General features: G+C 40.2%; 1 protein-coding gene across 1 annotated transcript in view; it reads left to right on the forward strand.

Moving 5' to 3' along the window:
* The window catches only part of ablim3 (actin binding LIM protein family, member 3), a 106,856-nt gene extending 93,107 nt beyond the window's left edge, over nt 1–13,749 (forward strand). Inside the window, exons 13-21 of the mRNA XM_066649198.1 lie at nt 555–674; nt 1,087–1,157; nt 2,813–2,966; nt 7,151–7,180; nt 7,853–7,908; nt 8,950–9,010; nt 9,122–9,129; nt 10,649–10,729; nt 11,913–13,749. Of these exons, the coding sequence (XP_066505295.1) occupies nt 555–674; nt 1,087–1,157; nt 2,813–2,966; nt 7,151–7,180; nt 7,853–7,908; nt 8,950–9,010; nt 9,122–9,129; nt 10,649–10,729; nt 11,913–12,026 (695 nt within the window). The 3' untranslated portion in view covers nt 12,027–13,749. The remainder of the gene's footprint in view (nt 1–554; nt 675–1,086; nt 1,158–2,812; nt 2,967–7,150; nt 7,181–7,852; nt 7,909–8,949; nt 9,011–9,121; nt 9,130–10,648; nt 10,730–11,912) is intronic.
* Nucleotides 13,750–15,599: the final 1,850 nt, after the last annotated feature.

Here is a 15,599-nt window from a genome sequence, read left to right on the forward strand (position 1 = left end):
AAATGTCCATGTGGGGATCAAGAATGTTTCATTCTATAGAGGAATGGCAGAATTATAAGAAATACTTGAGCTTTATTCAGCTTAGTCTCTTTCCACAGACAGTAACTAGGTGAAATTAGGCTTCTTCTTTTTTTTTTTAAGGTAAACAGCAGGGCAGAGTTGTAAAAGCTTAAATTGTCATGCCTTTAATGAACAAAACTTTTATGTAATTTCTACCCAAATTACTTTAATTCAGTGTCAGGCAAAAACAAAACAAGATTGAGCATACTGTGGCCAAAGTGACTGTTTTTGGATGATTAGTTCTGGACCACAGACAATCACTCCTTCCCTCTGTATTTGGATCTTTATTATTTTTGTATGCTCAGCTATTGTGCTGTTTGAGTGGGCTGTCATCCTGGAGAGTTTCTATTACAATGTAATGTTCTTTTTGTGGCTTTAGACCACATGGACAATGCTGTATTACTAATCCTGTAATGTTGTCCTGATGTTTATTTCTCAGCCCTGATGAGCTTCCCCTGCTCTTCCCTCTCTTTGTGCAGACAATCACAACTCAGCCACCAAAAGCAAGACGAGTGAAGATCTCCTCCAGTCCTCCAAGTTAACAATGGCATATTCCCCGGAGCACTACCAGCATTCACAATCTGAATGCTACCAGTACACCAGCTCTCCGAAATGTAGGTGACAAATTCCTTGCTGGCTGTAATGCAAGCATTGCCCTCTTTGTACTCTGATCCATTTTGTGTGAATGTGAAAAGGGCTGGGCAGATACGAATGCGCTGTGTCGCTGAGCGTCGGCTCCCTTTGATGTGATGCAGCTGTTTGGTCCCAAACCTCAGAGGATATGAGCTGTCAAATAATAAGAGATTACACTGTGATACGAATGCTCAAACTGATCTTCCTGCTTCAGTTTGTTTGTTTCAGTGAACCCTGAATATGAGGACAATGATTTAAACTTGTTTGGGGTCCATAAAGATGGTTAAACACACCCCGCACCCCACACCCCTCTGTCACTTGTAACGATTCTGTTTGATGTTCTTTGCACCACTTATCGCTCTCTATCTGTCTCACACTCTCTTGTCTCCACAGCTTTACGGGTTCCTCGGAGAAGATTCTCCTCAGGAGGAGAGGAAGATGGTTGGAATTATGGCCTTCAAAGAGTACGCTCCTTTTTAGCTCTATGACTGAACATTTGTGGACTGGTACTCTTAAATACAACATTTCCTCTACAATTCTCTGCTTGCTTCAGTTAATGCAGTAGAACCTTCTACAAACTGGGAAAGCATTACACTAGATGCTTGAACATTTTTGTGCAGATTTGATGGATATTAACAGATCATGTACTAATATAGGATTATCATTAACTGATCATAACACGTCTAGCTCATCACAAAGGATGTATATGGAGCTCTGTATTTCCAGAAATCACAGTGTTGGGGCTGGAGCGATTATACCCTTCTATTTTGTGGTTATACCCCTGTATTGCACTGGGCATAGTAATCAAACATTCAATTTCATGCTTTTTTGCTTTATTATGGAAATTATACAATTTGTGAATATCGTCATTGTTCAATGAAAAATATTGTTGCTGTCCAATTAAAAACATGTATCTCCATTTTTATCCATTCATCATTTGAACACTGCAGCTGTCCTTCACACTGTGTGAAAATTGATGAATTTTCATGATGAACCGACCAATAGAAATGCTCCAAAATTACTTGGTTAAAATCTTTTTACACTCACTTCCATGGAAAGTTAAGAAGGTGTTTTCCTACTTTTGTAAAGTTGTTATTTTGCGAAATACATGTTTTGAATTGGAAAGTGACAATGTGTATATACATGTTTTTCATTTTTAAGTTTAATAATTAATTTAAGCAGCAGGTTAGTGTCGCAGTTACAGAGCTTCAGGGACCTGGAGGTTGTGGGTTCGAGTCACGCTCCGGGTGACTGTCTGTGAGGAGTTTGGTGTGTTCACCCTGTGTCCGTGTGGGTTTCCTGCGGGTGACTGTCTGTGAGGAGTGTGGTGTGTTCTCCTTGTGTCCGCGTGGGTTTCCTCCGGGTGACTGTCTGTGAGGAGTGTGGTGTGTTCTCCCTGTGTCCGCGTGGGTTTCCTCCGGGTGACTGTCTGTGAGGAGTGTGGTGTGTTCTCTCCGTGTCCGCGTGGGTTTCCTCCGGGTGACTGTCTGTGAGGAGTGTGGTGTGTTCTCCCTGTGTCTGCGTGGGTTTCCTGCGGGTGACTGTCTGTGAGGAGTGTGGTGTGTTCTCCCTGTGTCCATGTGGGTTTCCTCTGGGTGCTCCGGTTTCCTTCCATAGTCCAAAAACACACATTGGTACTCAAAATTGTCCGTAGGTGTGTGAGTGTGTGTTGCCCTGTGAAGGACTGCCGCCCCCTCCAGTGTGTGTTCCCAACTTGCACCCAGTGATTCCAGGTAGGCTCTGGACCCACCGCGACCCTGAACTGGATAGGGGTTACAGATAATGAATGAATGAATAATTCATTTGAACACAGCTGTCGTTCTTCTGTTTTTCATGATGAATGGAGAAATGCTCAAAAACAACTCGGTATAAAATCTTCCAGGTTTTTCCCTTCTTTTATAAAGTTGCTATTTTGGAAATACATGTGTTTTTCATTGAACAATGATAATTTACACTTGTGTGTGTCCAGGGTGTTTAGTAAACTCTTTGACATATACTGTGTGCCTGATTCACTGTAATAAATTCTGATAAAAAAAAAATCAGTTTCCACTGATTAAATACAGTTTTCCTCTCTGTACTTCTCCCTGTCCTACTATCTCTCTCTCTCTCTCCTCCTCAGATTCAGGGTGGGATTGGGAGGATGATCCTGAAGGAGGAGATGAAAGCCCGCTCTGGTTCCTATGACAACGACCCCTGGGGCAGCGCTAGGAATTCCCGCAGCGGCAGCAAAGAGACGCTGCACAGCACCAGCTTCAACAACACCATCAATGGCTGTGAGTACTGCTGCTCTGTGAGTGCATGTGTGTGTGTGTGTGTGTGTGTGTGTGTGTGTGTCATCTGTGTCAACAGGGGCCTCATAAAAACTGAAATATACTTCACATCTCTGAAATGGTAACTTAATAGAAGCACAAATAACACAAGCTTCATTAACACCATAAACAACTGAGTGCTGCTCCCGTTGGTTGTGTGTGTGTGTGTGTGTGTGTGTGTGTGTGTGTGTGTGTGTGTGTGTGTGTGTGTAAATATAAATTTGAAAAGAAAGAATCTGGATATATAGTCAGCATTTAAAAAAGTCAGTATGCATTTTAAAAGCATAAGGAAAATGAAAAGATCAGGTTTTCTAAGCTAACAGCAAACACCCCCAGGGCCACGATACTCTTGTTTCATGATGCTCGCAAGTTGCAGCCATGGAGCTAATGTTCCACTGTGGTGGAAAATACACCCCCCCACACCCCCCTGCCCCTCTTTCAAGTGCTCATCGCATCCTTCTGGCACACACTGGGGAAAGGAACTGGGAATATAACAGGGGCACTGTGGTTTTACCTGGGTCTTTGGGTGATTTCAATAGATTAGCTGCACAAGGTTTGTTATTAGGAAGCATGCCACAAACGGAAAAATCTCATAGTCACTGTGGAGAAATGCAAATATCAGAAAATATATGCAGTAACCAGAACAGAGGAAACATATTTGAGCCAAACACTAAAATGGCAAGTGAGTGCGAAGTCTTCAAACTAGTGTCTTTCCAAGAGAAGGAACAATAATCTGAACGTGTAAAGCAAGTTGATGTAAAGAGGTTTTGTCCTGTCATTGTTGAACAGTACACAGCAAACTCTCCAGTGTTAAATCAACACTGTTACTGTAATAATTTACCACTCGCAGTGTTAAGTTAACACTAAAAGTGTAGATTTAACACTGGAGAATTTACTGTGTACTGTCTACAGTGATAGGCTTTGTAAAAAAAAAGTGACTTTTAGTGTTGGTTTTAGGTCTCTCCCTTTTCAAATACACAGGAAGCTGTAATTCTGAGGACACTGGTGTACTGTTGTGTGTAGGATAGCTGCTGTTTCTATTACTGTTGTACTGATGTTGAATGGGCGGCACGGTGGCGCAGCAGGTTAGTGTCGCAGTCATACAGCTCTAGGGACCTGGAGGTTGTGGGTTCGATTCCCGCTCCGGGTGACTGTTGTGTTGGTGTGAGTTGGTGTGTTCTCCAGGTGCTCCGGTTTCCTCCCACAGTCCAAAAACACACATTAGTAGGTGGATTGGCGACTCAAAATTGTGAGTGAATGTGTGTGTGTGTCTGTGTTGCCCTGTGAAGGACTGGCGCCCCCTCCAGGGTGTATTCCCACCTTGCGCCCAATGATTCCAGGTAGGCTCTGGACCCACTGCGACCCTGAACTGGATAAGGGTTACAGATAATGAATGAATGATGTTGAATGAAGGTACTGCTGTCGATAAAGCCATGGCTCTGAGCCATTTAATTAATCTCATTGAAGCCACAGCCCACTTTAAAGTAAACTGTGGGATGGAGTCCCCTTTTTTAAACACGGTTACTCTAAACTCTTCTCAGTGCCCATGTTCACACACACTTAAATAACAGTATCCTCATCTCCACATAGCCAATAGTTCTCCATTCAGTTACTGACTTAACTACTTTTAGCTGCATCAGTTGTTGGCACACATTATATAATCTTCTTGGAAAAGCATATAATGAAAATAGGATATTGTGGAGCACCTGTGTATGAGCCTAAGGTCAACATGCCCAATGCTTACGGTGGACTAAAAAGATATTAATTAGGCTTTGGCTTCTCAGAAGTGATGTGAGTTTTATCTAATACATTTTGGAAGAGTTTGTGTGGTGTTTATTATCCAGAATCAATCGTCCAACATCTGTATCTAAACCTCACTAATGTTCTTGTGGTTGTCCTCACACCCTTTAGCAATGTCTTAACGTCTAATACAACACCTTCCCAGGAGAGCAGAAGCTGTTATTCCAGCAAAGGAAGTGAAGCAGAAACGTGTGTTTTGTTGTGTGCCAATGTTTATTACCAGTCTACATCCCTAGGAGGATAAAAAGAGGTAGAGATACTGTGAGTTTGAAGGAGAAAGAGAGTGAGGGGTGGTAGTTTTATCAGTGTTTCTCTCTGTAGTATTCTGTGACCCATTTATAAACAGAATTCACGCAGTCTCCTTGCAGTGTTTGACTTACAATTAACGGTATATACTCCATTTTGCTTTCTCTCACGTTCTCTCTCTCTCTCTCTCTCTCTCTCTCTCTCTCTCTCTCTCCCCCTCTCTCTTTGCACATGTGTGCGGCATGTTCTCCTCGTTTCTATTTTGGTGTCTCTCGTGGGGGGGTGCACAAAGCAGCTGGAATCTCTCTCTCTCTCTCTCTCTCTCTCTCACACACACACACACACACAAACACACACACAAAGACACACTCATTTCTGCTTTTTTTCTGCAATTGTGTGTTCCTGATGTGTACAGCAGCTTCCTGGTGTGGTGTCCTTGTTGTGTTTTATTCATGAGCAGTAGGAGGAGGATGTATTCTTCATTTATCATTGGCAAATCGAAAGCATTGACCTGAGGAACTGAAAGAGCCACGGCGGAGGGTCAAGCACATCATTAACACAGTCTCAAAAGTTGGTTGTACTTTGGGATACAAATAACCCCATACACATTCAGTGATGCTGAGGACATCAATGAATTATACTTAAATAAAACAAAGCAAATTGCATTCTTCTCCAGATATAAAAAGATCTAGAAAGAGGTAGAATAATATTAAAAATAAACTTACTCGTAATTTCATAATTGAGTGAATGTGTGTGTGTGTGTGTGTGTGTGTGTGTGTGTGTGTGTGTGTGTGTGTGTGTGTATGTGTGTGTGTGTGTGTGTGTGTTTGTGTGAGTGTGTGTGTCTGTGTTGCCCTGTGAAGGACTGGCGCCCCCTCCAGGGTGTATTCCCGCCTTGCGCCCAATGATTCCAGGTAGGCTCTGGACCCACCGCAACCCTGAACTGGATAAGGGTTACAGATAATGAATGAATGAATTAATAATTTCATAATTAGAAACATTAGGGCCAGTCTTTTATAGGCAGTTTTTGGCCTAGTGTTTGCTTCTAGCTATTACAAATATTTTTCTATAACACTGGCAACCCTGCTACGTCAGAGCTGGCATAGTCCAGCTCAGCACTAAGCCAGACAGGAAGTTTATTCGTGGCATAGATTGATTTGAAACAAGTTCAAGGTCGTAGAAATGTAGATGTTAGAGGCCCTTCATTTATTTAATTCCCAGTCTAGACAGTAATTGAGTTTAACTGTTTTAGGAGATGTTTCTGAAGTAATTAGATATAAAACAAGACCTGGTGTTGCACCAAAACTGTCCCCATGAGATAAACAGCACTTAAAGTTTCCTTGTGTGAGTAGCAGCAGCACTGGAAACATCTGTGTCTAATTTCCACTGTCATTAGACTACTCAACTTTGTGAATCTGAAATGGGGAGGATCTGTGAAGTAGAGGAATATACGCCTGAAAGAAGAACATCTGTAGATATAGCAAAGAATCTGCAGATTATATTTACCACCATGCGTTGTTGCGGGTCAACCGTCGTAATATTCTTTTCTTCATTTATTTTTAATTTTCTGTTGCCCCTTCATCCTGTTCAGGTCCAGAACCTACCCGATATCACTGGGAGCATGGAAGAAACACACCCTGGACGGGGTGCAAGTCACTCACTCAGACACTCACCCAGACACACACTCACGTCTAAGGACAATCTAATACACAGCCAATTTACCAGCATGTGTTTTGTTTGACTGTGGGAGGAAACTATAGCACCTGGAGTAAACCAGCACAAACACAAGGAGAACACAGTGAGACAGTAACACTACCTTTTGTCCTACTGTGCTGCCTTCCTTCTTAGAAGCCCAAAAAATTGTATTCTGACTGCCATTTTATATCAATAAGCCATGATAACACTACTACTGAAGTGTTTACATGAACAACCTGCTGCTCCTTCCTGTTGTGCTCTGGATGTTTCACTGTATTTGGTTTTTGCAAAATGTCTGTCTCAAATCTTCTGGCTGTGAACCCCCTTGCCTGCACTAGTATGGTATAACACTGATGGTATAACACTGAGCATCTTCTTCATATATATATTTTTGTCTCCTGTTTCAGCTCCACAAGCTCCTTATCCAGCTGAAAATGGTGAGTATGTGTTCAGCTGCACTTCATATGAGCAATAGAATGAAAACAGGATGTGGGACTCTGAATGGCCAATGGTTTGTGAAGTAATGTGTATAGTACAATAATATAAGGGAGTAAAAGTGAGTTTATTAACCCTTTCCTGTAGTATCAGCTTCTACTAGTCCAGAAACATTAGTAAGTTCAGGTACTGATGTTGACTGATTAGTCAAACTCATTCCAGAGGTATTGGATGGGGCGAAAAGAGTTCAGTGAACACCGTTCCACTGCTCCCACAGATCAATGCTGTGGGATGTTATACCCCATTAACTACTGCTTGCCGTGAGGCAGGGTGGCTGCATGCATGACTGTCCCCTTTCAGTACATGCTTTTCTTTGAAGATCCTACAGACTGCATGCACATTTGATAGCACCTTAAATAGCTGTATTCACAAATTATAAAGTGTGTCTACAAACTTTTGGACATACAGACTATGAAGAATTGAGTTCAAGGATGTATTTAAAAGTAGAAGATGGAAACTGATCGTTGTTTTCGTTGCAGATCTGAGAGAGATCTTAGGTTTTTGCCCAGCGCCATCTAGTGTTCATTATTGTATTTAAATTCTGAGGGGAAAAAGGTGATATTTTAATACGTTTCATGTCTCTAATCAATGCAATGGTTTTGCTGTTTGTCCAGACTATGTGTCAAAATCGGCCTCTTTACCAGGGTACGGCAGGAACGGATTACACAGGGTAAGATATTCAGGAATAATTAAATCATTACAACTAGATTAAATCTGTTGTTGTTCAGCAGAAGTAATATTTATTGCATTCATTGAAACTTCTGAGAGCATTCATTATTTCTCAGTGAAGGAACACATAATTTTGGTCTAAAAAACAAAGTTAGAGCTCCAGAGTCATCAGTGGGACTCATTCACAAAGCAGCACATCAACAGCACAACAACAAATTATTCATTCGTTCATTCATTGTCTGTAACGGCTTATCCAGTTCAGGGTTGCAGGAACACACCCTGTAGGGGGCGCCAGTCCCTCGCAGGGTAGCAACAAATTAAACACAGAAAAAGCATTCATTCATTCATGCATTATCTGTAACCCTTATCCAATTCAGGGTCGCGGTGGGTCCAGAGCCTACCTGGAATCATTGGGCGCAAGGCAGGAATACACCCTGGAGGGGGCGCCAGTCCTTCACAGGGCAACACAGACACACACACACATTTACTCACACCTACGGACACTTTTGAGTCGCCAATCCACCTACCAACGTGTGTTTTTGGACTGTGGGAGGAAACCGGAGCACCCGGAGGAAACCCACGCAGACACAGGGAGAACACACCACACTCCTCACAGACAGTCACCCGGAGGAAACCCACGCAGACACAGAGAGAACACACCACACTCCTCACAGACAGTCACCCGGAGGAAACCCACGCAGACACAGGGAGAACACACCACACTCCTCACAGACAGTCACCCGGATGAAACCCACGCAGACACAGGGAGAACACACCACACTCCTCACAGACAGTCACCCGGAGGAAACCCACGCAGACACAGAGAGAACACACCACACTCCTCACAGACAGTCACCCGGAGTGGGAATTGAACCCACAACCTCCAGGTCCCAGGAGCTGTGTGACTGCGACACCTACCTGCTGCGCCACCGTACCCCATTACGCACTGATGTACAGTTCTTGTGTGTAATTTTGTCATTTTAAAACTCATCTTCACCAATCAGAGTAATGCTTTGTTAGTTTGTTTTTATTTGTTTTTCAGCAGCAAAATGCAGACTATTTTGAGTATGACAGCAGTAATGCAGTCAATTGGGGAATCAGAGGTTAGTTGTAGTAGCATTGTTGTGGCATTAGATACATTTTAATAATTTCCTCACATCCTTTTAATTATAATTTGAAAACTAACACAGTTTGTTTGTTTGTTTCTCTTGCAGAATACACGGTGAGTGCAAGTGGGTATTGAACACAGATGTGGGAAGCGTGGCCTAAATTTGTCCTTGTTTACAAATAACTTGGGTAGAATAATGACTGCAGTAAAAACAATTCCTAAATTCTAAATTCCTTGATTAGGAAAAAACAACAGCTCAAATATGTATTGGTGTAAGTTGTACTGTGTTCAGTCCAACTCCTCAGAGCATCCAGTGTCTATCAGCACAGGAAATGAAATGAGTAACATAGTGTCCTTCTCTTTTTTGGATTGTTTTGGTCTAAAATAAAAATCGAAAGCTTCAAGGTCAATGGTAATTACTCAATCACCCAACAGCACACACAGAAAGAAATCTAAGTAGTCACTGTATTCAGTTGGTTGCTAATTTAGTGGTAATTGTTGCATTAAAATACTCCTTTAAATAAATAACACACACACACACAGAGAGAGAGAGAGAGAGAGACACTCTTCAAGCCAAGGATTTACAGTATTTCAACATGGTGAAATCTGAACGGTCAAAGCAGAAGAGAGGAGAAATTAAGTGCCTCCAGGTCGTAAGGTCACAGGAAACTTCCCTGGACCGTCCCCTGGGTCTGGAGGCTTCTAGGGGGCTTCCAGTTTTGGGTCACCCCAGGGGCATTGGCCTGGGTGACCTCAAGGCGAGAATGTAACCGTCTGGACTGGGGCATACTTCCTGTATTTGTCACAGCTACTGTGTCTGTAGTTTGTGAGGTTATTTTGTTTCATTTCCATGAGAAACAGACGGGAATCCAGCAGAGGTCCAATGTGAGCCTGGTTTCCTGAGAGCAATGCCCAGTATTTTACAGTTATACAGATGTGTATTCACCGTACTCACTGTACATTAGTGCTGTTACTATCAGTTATAGCATCCTTTGAGTAGCAGACCTCATATTCTGGTGGAGTAATCCTTGACTTAACAGTAACAAATCATATACAGTATATAGCCTTTAAATGTACTGTGGGAAATGGTGCATTAAAAGGCTTTTTTTTTTAAATATATACTATGATCAAAATTTTGTGGACATCTGTTCACCCAGTATTTCTAAACGAAGGTTACTGAAAGAGTTTAAAGTCTAGCCAGTGTTGGGCCTTGTATGTGATGAAATCATGAGCTAATTCTTCAGTGTGCACTAATGGTTGAACACAGCTGTCGAGACTATTATTTTTTCAAGTATTCAAGGTGGATTGATCAAGTATTCAAGGTGTTTTTCTGGGCTAAATCTACACATAAGTGTGTAGTTATATTTCTTGTACAGATAAGAGAAAGGAACATTGTGTTTTATGCCAGCTCTCAGTTCCCAGCACAGGTGTGAGATATAATCAGCACATAGTTTTATTCTGTTTACACTGTCTTTTATCCTGTCTTTGTCTTGAGCAGTGTATTTTATTGATGCAGTTTAGCTGAGGTTATGCTCAGAGTGCTGTCTTTTATAAATGTATGTCTATTTGGCCTGAGAAATATCTTTCTTTCTCTTAAATTCTGTACTCTTTTGATGGCATTTTTGTTCCGCAGGTTTACCCCTATGAGGCTCTGATAGTGACCACCAGAGGGCGAAACCGCTTACCAAAGGATGTGGACAGAGCCAGACTAGAGGTCAGTCTCCTTATTGTACGTTTTGTGAAGCAGTCACTTTTAAATCTCTGTTTGGAAGCATATTTAAAAACAATAAAATCATTGTTATCCCAGATTTAGGCTTTAAACTGTAAGGATTTTTCTGTGTTCCATACTTTTGAATTATTACTTGAGGTTTACAAGTTTTAACTTTCAAGATTCATATTTAGTGACTAAATTCTTTTTGTTTTTTTATGTAATTGTCTAAAAAGTATTTACATTTTTAAAATCAGTTTTATGTGTGGAATTACAAGATTCTATCTGACTCCTGTACTGTCAGGTGAAATATTATGTGATATTTCTTACCAAATGGATACAATTTAATATGCACTTCACATTTGTGTTTATCTAACATTTTTTTTTTCTGAAAAGGCTATTAATAGTGAGTTAATCCCCCTTCTTTGAGGATGGATGGCACTCAGACATCTCCAACCAGTATTTTGGAGTGGTGTAATTTTTCCAGGACAATTACCTCATATGTACCCGACCTAGGGTGACCAGATCTGAGATGGTGATGGTTAGCTGAACCTATGTGTGCTTCTAGGTCCTTTACACCTTTATTTGCTACACAAAATATGGAAATTTCTTTTTTAATTCATCCGAGAACTCACATTTACATTTGGGCATAGCTGCTCGAGATGAGGGTGGGTACATGAGCGTTGCCTGACGTAAACAAGGACTACTGACGTGCAGACTGACCAATTAAATGTTTACAGAGAAGGTTATCGACCAATAACGGTAGCTCTACAGTCAGACCGTCCAATCAGAAGATTTTAGGCTACTTCACCACGCCCCCTTCTCACTCAAGCGAACCAATCGGAGTAGGGGAGGGCGGAACTAGTTTGTGAACGAAACTTCTCGAAGTTCTATGTGAGCTCTAGAAAAACAAAATGCCGGACGTTTGTGAAATTCCGCCCGGACATTTTTTTAAGTCTAAAAAAAGAGAACATGTCCGGGTAAAAGAGGACGTCTGGTCACACTAACCTGACCACAATAATGCTTTTGTGTCTGCCATTAAATCCTTACATGTAACCCCTTCCCAGAAGAGGAAAGGGGAACAAACACTCTATTAATATCGTTAATCTCAGAAGTGTTTAGAAATACAATGTACATTTGGAATAAATGGAACCTATATCAATCTGATAAATACATATGTGTTTTCCAGAGGCATCTCTCTCCAGAGGAGTTCTACCAGGTGTTCGGGATGACCATGGCCGAGTTTGATCGGCTGGCACTGTGGAAGAGGAATGAGATGAAGAAGCAAGCCAGATTGTTCTAGTGTTCACATATCTATCTTTTACATAGATATAGACATAAAGAGTCAGCTGTTCAAACTCAGCCAATCAGATACTGCCTCTGCAACACACCCATGCTCAGCAAAAGATCATATCTTAGCAACAGAAGTCATCTTAAATGCAGTGGGTATATCAAATAGTTCTTATTTTGAACATATTTAATGCGCATTCAGCTTATTTCTGGAAGTTTGACTTTTCTGTAGAAAAAATGTCTTATCCCAATGGCAGGTTTTTTTTTTCTTTCTGAAATAAGTCAAATTATTTGATAGAGAATAAGACACACAGTAAATTCTTACCACAAACTGATGATGAGGAAAAATAGGCTTATTTACTGGATTTAAGATGATTTAAGTTATTATTAAGATATTGTCTTTTGCAGTGTACTACATCTCCACAACAGAAGCGTTGTGCCACTTTACATTAGACCGACACACACTTAGTATTAAATGGACCAGGATCTGTGAGTAAGAAAAAGAGAAAAAACTCAGCTTGAGCTCATATTTCAGAATATTTTCTTTATTGTAAGTATTGCTTTATTTTTTTTTTCTGTGGATTGCGAACGAGAGAGAAAATGTAAAGATTTAGGATTTCTGCCTTATATTTGGGTTTAACTTGCACCAGCAGAGTGACTAGAATGTAGACACTGTCTGAAATTTCTTTTTGTTTGTTGTTCATAACACTCTTCTTTTTAATACTTAGTTTATTTCTTATCATGGACCATTTCTTGCAGCTTAATATTATGGTGCACGGTGGAATTACAGCAAAAACAACAACAAAAAAAGAAAAACAAATCAAACAAGCAAAAAAAAAAAAAGTTAGACTGATAGAAACTTAAGATTTTGCATGACCATGGAAGCCAAAGTTTGTGAGACTAAAACGTAGGAAAGGAGCACCACTGTTTTTGGTACTGAATGTAAATTTTCATAGAAAGAGGACTATAGACGCAATCTTAAGAATGTGTTCCATTCTTAGAGTTTTGTGATGGTAGCGATAGGCGTCAGTGGATAGTTTATTATTATCTCTTGCATATCTTGAAGAAGAATATCAACGAATATTTACATATATCAGCCTATACAAAGAATTAAAAATAACGAGAAGTAATATAAGAGGGTTGTGGAGTTTCTGTTTGAATTAGTTTCGTATGTCTTTTTATTTTCTCCTTCAGCAAACCTCCATATTGGACTTAATACCATTTTTTTTATTTCTGGCGTTCGGTTAGTACTCATTGTTACATCGCTTTTCTGTTACGTTGGTGATTATTTGTGATTATGGATTGTTTGGACAATCAGAAATGCACCCACTACGATGTGTAACTGTACTAGAGTGTACGTCTGACTATTGCAACAAATACTAGAACTGACCACTATTGCACTTAATTAGGACCTAATAGTGAAGTCCATAATGCCAAGGGATAATGAATAATGATGTGCATTGTGTATGATTACATTAGTTTTGGACCTCACGGATGGGTATAAAAAAAAGGTAACTTTTTTTTGTTTTTAATTAAAAAAATTTTATATTTCTGGATTTTTTGCGTGTAGTGTTTACTGCCTGTCTGCCATTTGAATATTACAAAGTGTTCAACCAACATCGTAGTCGGATGGGAGAGTGAAGTTAGAACATATTTTTGATTCTTGGTTTTTTAAAACAGTACGGCTACCTGTCTAGCTAACTTTATTTATCTGTCAGTACAGATTCAGCAGAACTATGTACATCTTATATTTAAATAAAAAGGTTGTTTCTTGTGTAGAATTGCTCTCCCTCTCTCTGTCTCACACACACACACACACATTTCAGCAGGTTTCTGATGTTGAGAAATAAACCAAGACATTCAGAGTGATCTGGGAGTCAGGTCTATAATACAGACATGGCCAATTTGTTTACCTTTAGGTATGATCAGTAAACCTACACTTGTACTAAGTGATTTTGCGTGAAATACTAATAAAACAAAAATTGTGAGGGGGAAAAAAAACCTAGTCCTTTCACTATGTGGCCTAAATGTTTGTTTGATGGCTCTCCGCTTTGAGAGCACTAGTTGAATCAGGTTTTAATGTCAGATGACAGGGTTTTATACCATCCTGGTGGATACTAGGCATTGAACATTTATTTTAAACTTTTGTGCAGCTTTTTCACATTCATTTTGAGATTTTTTAAGGAGACTGAATATACAGTGCAATATATTTGTGCACAGCAGAACCTTTATGTTCACAACTGGTGCTGCTTAGGAGGGTTTTTTTTCCATTTGTTTTTATTTCTGTGAGTGGGCAGAAAGTTCGTCTGGGATTTGCACAGCCGTAGACACACCCTCGTCCCTAATAAGTTAACTACTGGAGTCAAGCCAGCCTCCACTTGGAAAAGCTTGGTCAAACTAGCCCCGCTTAGTTTTGGTGGAATTGCGTATTCTGAACATTACGGTAAGAGCGTGTAGAGGAACGAATTTCAAAATAAAAGCCAAAAGTCACTGACAGGAAATGTATGTAATAAATAAAATATCTTCTAAATAAATATTTGCTATTTTGTAGATATAATGGAGATATCAGTACATGTCACTTCACAATAAAGGATCTTCAAATGTTTATATTTCTGTCATTTATATTCTAATTGTTAAGAGAAGTCCTCCAGTTTGCTCACACCATTTTCACTTCCTAATGAGAGTACAACACCTGATGATGTCACTCACTTAATATAACATCATTCTGATTTTTCATACCAAAATAAAGGCCCTTTGTGTTGTCCAATTTCTGTAACTTTAATTTCAAATTTAGATCATTATTAAAAGGGAACCATTAGTTTGCACAGAACAAATTCACTTCATAATGATAGTACAACACCTGGTTATGTCACTCACTTAATATCAAGTCATTCTGATGTGTCATTTCATAAAAGAATCACTGTAAATTATCACACAGCAGGTAGTGTCGCAGTCACACAGCTCCAGGGGCCTGGAGGTTGTAGGTTCTATTCCCGCTCCGGGTGACTGTCTGTGAGGAGTTGGTGTGTTCTCCGTGTGGGTTTCCTCCCACAGTCCAAAAACACACGTTGCAGGTGGATTGGCGACTCAAAAGTGTCCGTAGGTGTGAGTGTGTGAGTGAATGTGTTTGTGTCTGTGTTGCCCTGTGAAGGACTGGCGCCCCCTCCAGGGTGTACCAGGGTGCAACAGCCATGTAAATGACAATTTATAGGTTGTATTTCCTTTATGTTTAAACTGTTATTAAATGGTATACTCTTGTTATTACACACCACTTTCACTTCATAACAATGTTAGTACAGCACCTGAATGTGTCAATTATTTAATATCAAAACATTGTGGTTTTGTGTTTTAACATTGAATTTGAATCTGTCTAAAAATCGGCATCGGCATCGGCCATCAAATAACCCATATCGGTCGATCACTTATTTTTGATAACCATGTGGTTTGGTTGCTCCACCTCAAGAACAGGGAACTTGATAAATGGATATGATGCTTTTGAACATGAGACAAACATGTAATGAAAATTTTTAGCAAAATTATATCTAATCAAAACAAAGCCAGATAATACTCACAGCTCATCAATCAC

This window comes from Hoplias malabaricus, chromosome 17 (assembly GCF_029633855.1).
Source record: "Hoplias malabaricus isolate fHopMal1 chromosome 17, fHopMal1.hap1, whole genome shotgun sequence".
In the NCBI taxonomy this organism is placed as follows: domain Eukaryota; kingdom Metazoa; phylum Chordata; class Actinopteri; order Characiformes; family Erythrinidae; genus Hoplias; species Hoplias malabaricus.